Source organism: Haemaphysalis longicornis, unplaced genomic scaffold (genome assembly GCF_048455015.1).
Source record: "Haemaphysalis longicornis isolate Haplotype H1 unplaced genomic scaffold, Haemaphysalis longicornis Haplotype H1 scaffold_7, whole genome shotgun sequence".
Lineage (NCBI taxonomy): Eukaryota > Metazoa > Arthropoda > Arachnida > Ixodida > Ixodidae > Haemaphysalis > Haemaphysalis longicornis.
The window spans coordinates 41,863,398-41,872,777 of NW_027526422.1; the positions used below are offsets into that span (position 1 = coordinate 41,863,398).

The 9,380-nt window shown below is 46.9% G+C and overlaps 1 protein-coding gene across 1 annotated transcript in view; it reads left to right on the forward strand.

The window, feature by feature from the left end:
- The window catches only part of LOC144145316 (condensin complex subunit 1-like), a 49,305-nt gene that overhangs the window by 7,994 nt on the left and 31,931 nt on the right, over positions 1 to 9,380 (forward strand). Inside the window, exon 11 of the mRNA XM_077676882.1 lies at positions 513 to 722. Within this exon, the coding sequence (XP_077533008.1) occupies positions 513 to 722 (210 nt within the window). The remainder of the gene's footprint in view (positions 1 to 512; positions 723 to 9,380) is intronic.

The following is a 9,380-nucleotide window of genomic DNA, read 5'->3' on the forward strand; positions in this document are numbered from 1 at the left end:
ACCGACCGGCCACCGACTGACACCCAAAGCAAAGGCAGCTACACTGGCTAGGCTTCTGCACTTTGGGAAACACACACAGAAATGGCGGGTTCCGTTTCACGCCCGAGTTTCGGCGCTACTTTACCTGAATTCGTAATGCTGATGTTACTCGACTATAAAGGAGAAAATGAATTACACGCGTTACTCCGAAATATGCGCCATACTAAAATTCGTAGTTCTGAAATATTTTTACATCGAAAATATAGGCAGTCTGGCGGGGATTTTGAAAATGTTCGTAAATTTGAGAAATTTGTTAATGTGGGATTCGAAGTGACGAGATTTGACTGTATACTGAATGCTGCAAAGATGAGGAATGGCTCCGGGCAATATAAACTGGCAGCCAACCCTATGAGATGCTCTATCGTTTTCCCAGCACCATCTTGCTACTAAATCAAAGTAGGTGGGAAAAAAAAAGAAACACAAATTTCACTGGTGGCTCTTTTCCTCCTGCTGCTGCTCTCTCCCCTCCCCAGGACCACATGTTGGACGAGAACGCCTTTGTGCGCAGCAAAGTGCTGCAGCTGTGGCAGGAGATGTGCCACCGGAACCTGATCCCGCTGGACCGGCAGCAGACGCTGCTCTCGGCTGTCGCCAACCGCCTGCTCGACCGGTCCAGCGTGGTCCGCAAGCACGCCATCGGATTCGTCTCCGCCTATCTGGCCAACAACCCCTTCATCGCCAAGGTACGCACTTCACTCTGGCCGGCATCTGTGGAGGGGGGTTGTTACAAGCTAAAGGCTGCTTTCTTCAAGATGCTAATGCATTGCCCCAAGATTTTCGTCATGCAGTGTTCACGCACACCGTATTTATTCAAATATAGGACGAGGTTCTCTCTCTCTCTCTCTCTCTCTCTCTCTCTCTCTCTCTCTCTCTCTCTCTCTCTCTCTCTCTCTCTCTCTCTCTCTCTCTCTCTCTCTCTCTCTCTCTCTCTCTCTCTCTCTCTCTCTCTCCTCCCTCCCTCCCTCCCTCCCTCCAAAATTTGTGGTCTCAAAGTCATACCTCGCCTTATTTTTTTTGGGGGGGGGGGGGGGGGGGGCTCTCCAAATTGCACCCTCGCCTTGTAATCGTGACCGCCTTATAATCCAATAAATACAGTACTTATGTGCAAGTTGGGACGCATCATGTACAGCCGCGATCAAAAGTTTACGGACTAGGGTAATGGCAATTCTAGGTTATTTCTCTTCCTATAGCAGCCCGACAAACTGTCGAATGCATGCAAGTACTGAACTAATGAACTAAAGAAATGGCTCAAAATTGCTGCTTTCGTGGTCTGTAAACTTCTGCTCTTGGGTGTACCTCCACAAACCTCAACTTCTGAGGACAACACTCAGTTCTCAGGGGTGAGACAGCTGCGCATATTGCGCCTTTTTGATACAATTCCATTTTCCTGCGCCAAGCTGCTCCAAAAGCATGAAAATTGCGAAAATTGCGCCAAACTGCTCCAAAAGAGCCTGAAAGGCACGGATTTTGATGCTCATGTCAGTTCCGGTGGGGACGAAAGCCTCCCGCGTCCCAGTGACCGCTTTTATTGGCGGTCAATTGCAAACACAGAAATGACAAAAATAGAAAGACTGAAGAAATGAAGCAAACGATAGTTTCTAAAACATGATTGGCTTTCTGTCCGGGTAAACGGCCTTCCCGATTAGGCATCGCTGTGGCTACAAACATGGCCGCCGCCTGATCTGCCTGCTACTGCCTACTTCACGCGCTCACTGCGCATCGCCGATATTTTCCCTGGTTTATTTTATGCTATCAGCTGGGTTCCAGTCTATTCATTCTATCAATTGTGGCTCTGAACAGTGACGTTAACGCGGGGATATGGTTTGAGATTGGTGCGAGATTACGAGAAGTTGCGCGGCTCGTAAAAAAAGTTTTGAAATGTGGGGCCTACGACTTCGGCGTGGTTTGTCCTTGGGTGCGAAACGCGGTGCGTGCGTCTATAATCGGGTTCGTGAATTGAACTTTTTGGCTCGTTGTGGTGTTATAAAATGCTGAGGTGTTGCCGAGCTTCGAAGCGCGATCGCGAGCCTCGGTCCGGGAGGGAACGGTCGCCACGAAAGTTGCGGGCTGCGCTGCGGCGCCGTGACCTGTCCAGGCAGCGCCCAATAGCTGCAGGACTGCATGGTTGCCATAGTACGCGACTAATAACACTTGATGTATGCGAAGTGAAATTTAATTCCCAAAACTAGGTGGCTAAACAGTAACGCTACTCAAATGATCACCGGGTGGACGTGCGCCCCACGGACTGCAACGGGCAGGCATGCGACCGTTAGCTCGAAGTTGCTCAACTGTTGCCGTGACTACACTCGTTCGTACAACGCAGCCTGGGATTACAAAAATAATAATTTTAGCATTGAAACGGTAAAAAAACACGCCACAATTGCAGAGTCCTTAAATTTGATAATGTTAACGGCAGTTTTGTTGTCAGTGTTGCGTACAGCCACAACACAATCTCACCAGTTAGGAAAAAGGTAGTGCAGTTAGAACTTTGTGATACTCTTTAAAAATTCTTTCGCGTAAGGCTGTTTCAGTGTACGTGTATTCAAAACTGACTGGAATGTGTACTTGACCCTTCAAATTGCTGAAATTATGATTTTTTAACCTCACAAGACGATGTATTAAATGTCCCTACCTGCTCCAGATCAAGCTTCTTCTGCTCCAAAATCGAGATTTTGCTGCTCCGAAAACTGCTCCCAAATCTCTTTCGGCTGTCTCACCCCTGAGTTCTGCTTTATAATTTGAAGTGCAAAATCTATGGTCAGGTTTCGTGTTGAGGCTGGATCGGTTCTCCTCAGTAGTACATACAAGTAGGGTTTGAGCATGAAAGAAGAAAAGGGCGAGGCAAGACCTCATCCTCAACGAATAGCATACCAAGAAGTTTGGAATAGTTGTGCATAAAAGTACAATATATAAAAAACAGAATGGAGGGAGGGACGACGCACTACAAAGCTGTGTACCTGTTGTGCCAGACAGGTTTATACAGTTAGTGTGTGCGTGCTCATCACTTACCATCACATTCTGTTGTCTTGCTAATTTTTTATTCACAAAATCTGCACTATCTTAGAGGGCTCTTAAAAATTTGGGAACTGTCCCATGTTTGTCTTCAAGGATCATTGTCACATTGGGTTTGTGGCCTCATGCGGCAGGAAAACAAATTTTTCTAAGCAGGGATGAATAGCGTAGGCAAACCTATTATGTTCCTGAAACAGTGTTCCAGGCTTGTCCAGTGCAGTTGACAGTCGGTGATTTTACTGATGTTGCCCCTTTATTTCAGAACTTATTAGGATCTTTCCCGTAGGTAGTTAAAACGACAAGGATATGCAACCATGCAATTAAGGATACATGAGGAAGAGGCAAATGCACCAACCAAGGGTGTTTATTAAAAGCGATCCTAACATTTTGGAGCCTACTTGACTCTTTCATCAGGGGTGACTGTTTTTGACCACAAGCAGCAGTTACCTACAGAGGGTGGCTTCTTTTTCTTTTTCTTTTGCTTCTATCCTGCCTTGCGCGTTGGAGGCCATGGGCTTAACCCTTTGAGGGTAGAATTTTTTTGCCAAATGCAACCCCACAGGGTCGATTTTTTTTATTGCTGATTTAAATTCTTCGGATGAACCTATTTCGAGATAAAATTATCGTAATTTTTTTAGGGTGACCATAAAGTGAAAAAAATTGTTTGTGTTGTTACATATATGTGGTTTATTCATGAGTAACACAAGAAAAATTCCAAGTAAAAGCGAGAGAGTAACAAGCCGGCACCTTTTGAGTGAATCAAAATCAGATAGACATCAGTTTCACGGGCGCAAAAAGTGGGAAGCGCCGGAGGACGATACCAAAACCAGCCGCTGCGTGCACGCGGGTGCGCGTGGCCAAGTGCGGGAGCGACAGACGGCGCACCGCCCATAAAATACAAAAAAAAGGGAGAAAAGAGCCTCATCAGTTTCGCAGGCGACCTTGGTCTGTGGCAGGCGCAAGAAGCGAGAGGCGCCCAGGCGCCCGGTGGGCGATACCCAGCGCACCCCCTCGTTAGCGGATGCGCAAGCATTAGCTGGCGCGCCGCTGAAGTAAATTATAAAAAAGTAAAAGGAAGAGCCATCGGCGCAAGAAAAAAAATCTGACGTATTTCCGAAGTGTGGCAGCAGATGCCAAGCAAGAGAAGTTGGCGAAAAAGGCGCGCTTTTTAAAGATACAAGCAATGCCGTACATGTACGTCATTGACCATTTTGAAAGTGTTTGCCGATGCCGTACATGTAAGGTCGGGACCCTCGAAGGGTTAAATGGTGGGAAGGACTCCTAGAGATCTATTCAGACCTCCCCGGGTCTGTTGTATGTGCCAGGACTTGAGGAGTATTCTTTGCGAGTAATTTTGTTTCGGTGCCAGTCACCTGCGCACCGTCGAAGTCAATCCCATGGTCAGCTTTTTCACAGTGTTGGGCCGATGCACTGTGTGGAATGTCAGACTTGCAAATGTCATTTTTGGACTGTCGGAGGCGTTCTGGGAAATTCCGGGTCTCGCCAACGTAACTAGTGGGGCACTGTGCACAAGGAATCTTGTAGACAACCCCTGGGGCTTTTTCCTTTGGCGACGCTCTTTTGGTCGGTGTATAAGCTGTACAAGTGTTGACCCTGGCTTGTGGCCTTTGCCAAGAATGCGGGATTATGTTTCACTCGTCCCTTTAACGTAGGGGAGGGAAATACGGATTGGTCGTCCGGCGGAGAGGGTGGGGGGCAAGCAGCGGAGCCAGGAGAAGGGTTGTTGACCGGCGGCATCAATGGAGTGGAATTTTTATGGTTACTGCTTGATCGGTGGAGACGCAGTTTCGCACACAATACTGCAGGGCTATTCACACTTCGGGGGGGGGGGGGGGGGGGGGGTGGAGTCACAAAAGGATGACTGCTTTAGCTTTGCATGAGACAGTTCAAAAGGAAGTTTTTGATGCCAGCAAGCACAGCCAGTTCAGTGTTGTTGGTGTGCGCAGTTTCGCTTTGACACGTAATTGGCTTTACTTGTGAGTTTTAGTGAAATAAGGATGCAAATGTGCAGCCAGAAGTAGTAAAGGCAGCAGATATTTCCTGGCGTGGACAAGCGAGAAGTACAAATTGACCAAATTTAAAATACATTGAAATACATTGAAAAATTGGCCTTAAAATACATTGACCTTAAAATACAGGGTGTTGCGACGATAATTGGAACACTTTAAAATTTTTTCCTGAGCGAACCGCCGCTTTGTTCGCGCTGAAACTTGCCACGAAGGTCGCAATTTGTGGTCTATTTTGTTTGATACCGGGAGCAACGATGGTACTTACCTGTGTATTCTGAAAATAAATAAAAGCGATTTTCGCCTATGGGAAAATGGCAGCTGATTTGGACGTGCGAGCCAGTGCAAGTTGATGCTGGGACGACGGAACCACCTGCAGAGTGAAACGCGTGTTTGGGATTCACGTACGGAGCCAAATGGTGCAGCAGACGATCAGAAAATGCACCTAGAAATGAGCTAACAGATGATCAGAAAACCCGGTTTTCGGGCTCGCACGTCCAAATCGGCGCCATTTTCCCATAGGCGAAAATCGTTTTTATTTATTTTCAGGATAAACAGGTAAGTACCGTCGTTGTTCTCGGTGTCAAACAAAATAGACCACAAAATGTGACCTTCGTGTGAAGTTTGAGCGTGAACAGAGCGGTGATTCGCTCAGGAAAAATTTTTAAAGTGTTCCAATTACCGTTGCAACACACTGTACATTGAAAACATGGCGGGCCAACCAAAATTTCAAAATTTGTTCAATTATCCAGGTTTAAATTATCACGAGTTTACTGTGTAACCAAATTGCATCTTGCAATAGCGTAGTATACAACGTATGACGTAATGTCAGTACACTTCTATATATAAAATAGCACCCCAGAACCTGCTTGGTAAGGTATTTCATTGGTGTTGTGACATTGCTATGTGAAGGAAATGCATAGTGAGGACTCCTCAAAAGCGATCTCAGTATTAGTAGTGGTGAAGACTGTGCAGAAATGGCAATACGATTTAAGCTTTGGTAAGCTGCATTTACTTGTCATTGGTCAATCATTTGATGTTTGTTGAGCAATCGTTACAGGCAATACCCACAGCTTTGCTATTCAACCACCTTCACAGCATAAATTAGAGCCAAGGTTTTTTCTTTGTTTGTTTGCTTGTTTGTTTAACTGGGAAAATGTGTATGGTGGAGCCTTAATTAAGGTTAAGTCTATAGCTGCATGGAAGTGTGGCACTTCTGGCCTCGCATCAATACCGGCCAAAAGCTTTTGTTATACAGATTTCTATGAAACTAGTAACTCTGGCTTATATCCTTATCATCATCACCATTTTTATGCATCTGAGGAGCCTGTCGTTTTCGTGTTCTTGCAGATCATTGAAATGGAATTAGAGCCATTACAACGCTCTCTAATGCAATGTAATTGTCTGATTTAGCTTTTGAATTTGGCGGGTGTTTATTAAAGGAGCCATGAAGACAAAAGACAAGTTTGGTTCATTCAAAAGATTGCCTCATTAGAATCATACCGACACCATTTGTAACGTAAACTTCGCTCAAATACCGTATTTATTCGAATCTAGGCCGGCCCCGATTCTAAGCCGACCCCCGAAAGTCCGAAGGCGCGAAAAAAAAAAAAAAAAAAAAAAAAAACTTACCTCGAATGTAGGCCGAACAAAAAGGCGAGGTCAGCGTTCACAAAAAAAAAAACACGTTTATTGAACATGAAGATGCGGGGCTGGAACTCAATCAGTTTCTCTTCAAAATCACCGGGCAACTTCTGGACGATTGAGGTTCGACGACGGAGGCTAAAGCTGAAGTGCTTCATGAATTTCTGTAGCCAGCCCCGACTGGCTTTGAAGTGTGCCCGCGATAAGCCTCGTTCCCTTAAAAGCTCCCTTGCTTTTGCCTGGAGCACTTCCGTCGTTACTGGAAGGGCAGCTGCTCGCTGCGTCTGAACGAAGTCAGCCAATGCCATCTCCATTTCATGGTGACGGCATTCTCGTGGTCCGGTGATTGCCAACCTCGTTGCGGCGCACGCAAATATCCTCTCCCGTTGCGTCCTCCAACGACGGACATTTTTTAAATGCAGAGCATTTCAGTAACTCACGATGTCACCCGCGTTGGCGTCCGTAGTCCGCACGCTCACTGCGCATGCGCGTCGAGTCGAGGCGATAGCGAACACTTTCTCGCGAGGGGCATTGGATTGGATTCGAACTCTCTCACGAGGGGCATTGGATTGGATTCGATTCGATTGGATTGGCTTGGATTGGATTGGATTGAAGTGGATTGTGTTGGATTGTGTTGCGTCATAGCCGCGGCACGTTGCGTCATAACCGCAGCAGACGCGCTGGGGCCGGCGCATGTGCAGTACTCTCTCTTCCGCGGTTTCCTCTCCTTCGGGAGCGCTGCGCATATAACCGGTGTGCCGTTCTCCGGCGAAGCAACATCCGCGCTTGGCTCAAACACCTAGAGTCCACGGCGCTTTACAAGTACGCCCACGTCGTCGACTGGGACCGGCTTACGCAGTCCCCTCAACGTATATAAGCGGCGGAGCGCGCGTTCGGAATTCAGTCAAGGGCGGCTTTGCTTGGCTTTCGCTTGGCGTGACGCTTTGCTTGACTTGAGTAGATGCAACGCATTTACTCGAGTTCCCCCCGTGGGAAGATGCGGGCGGCTTTTTTCATCCACGCCGAAGTCCCGCCCGGCTTGAACGTTCGACGACAACTCCGCAGCTAAAACAACTTTTCTTTTAAAAGCGGCACCGCTTCTTTTTGTGCTGTCATAACCAAACGCCACACCGCACGCAGGCCACTGTCAACACCAGGTCAGCACAATTCAAAATGGCGGCCTATGGCCCTTAAGTGGCTACTGGCTCGTCTAGTAATGGCTACAACACTTTCTTTTCTGGGTGGTGCTAGCCAGAGTTACTCAATATAAACAGTTGCGAAACTCCGCTTCAGAATCCGGGCGGCGCTAGCTTCCCCACTCCGTGGAAGCTGAGGGGCAAGTCGACGCGCGCGGCACCTAGGAGATAAAAACGGAACTTCGCTAAACTATTATTATTCAAAATTCTTCTGTAAAATAAAGATTGCTTTTTAAATTAAAACACAATAATTACGTAAATTTTACTTGTGTTTTTACGGCTTTTCTTTTTATGACTTACGGCAGCAGCCGCAAGCACTTGAGTACTGCTTCAACGTCCTGCTGACAGACGACAGGCTAGTCAACTTGCCCCGTGCTTGCCCCGGCGCAGGGGGGCAACCGAAGACCGGCTTTCGATACATGGGGCCTATGGGGAGTTTCGCAACTGTCTATATCCAGTAACTCTGGTGCTAGCTGCGCGCCACATCCATGGCGTGCCACTTCACTTGGAAATTGGCGCGTATTTCAAAATCCTCGAATCCAAGCCGACCCTGGAGTTTGATATATCAGTATTTCAAAAAAACTATCGGCTTAGATTCGAATAAATACGGTAAGCTATATAATTAGGAAAAAAGGGAATGGCCATGCGACCCACTAGCTCATTTCCCGCAACAGAATCTATGATGTAATACCAGCCTGCTCAACGATTGGCGGAGGCCGGCAAAAGCAAACGCAAATTAGGCAGAGCTTATAAGCTTGCGAACGAGCTGTTTGCGTCTAAATGTAATGTATATCCATTTTACAGCAGCAAGACTGGTGCGGTAAACAACAAAAGTTATGAAAATACCCGTAAACATAGAGGTACCGATGCGCGCTGCTGTTGGTACTGGGTGCACTATGCTTGTTTTAGCTGCACAGCAGTCCGGCGCCTTGGAGTTGTTTTATACGACGCTGGCCGATTGGCGCAAGCGACGTTGCCTTACGTGACCCTGTTTGTCAAGCATACCCCATGTTTCAGGAAGTGATTACTTTCTACCGTAACAAAAACAAGCCAGGTGTAAATACGGTAAAAAAAGAAAAAAGCAAAGCTGTAGTGCTGAGCCTGCTAGAGCCATCTGGAAGGTTTGACGGCAAGCAAGCCTGCAAGCCGCATGGCGCACTGGAAGGTCGTTTGCATACGCGCCGTTATGACTTCATTGTAGTCGTCACCAAAACACACGATTTGGCAGGAGAATCAAAATTTTAACCTAAATTGATTAATTTCTCAGTGAATACGGCATCATTTGCTGCCGCGCAAGCGCTGGGGACACTATAAAACACGAAATCTTCCGCATAAAACAAACTCGTATTTTGTCTTCATGGCTCCTTTAAGCATATACAAGCCATACTTGTGCAAGTAAAATCAGATATCTAATAAATAGACATGAGCATGAGGAATGGGTCAGCCACAGCACTAATGTGAC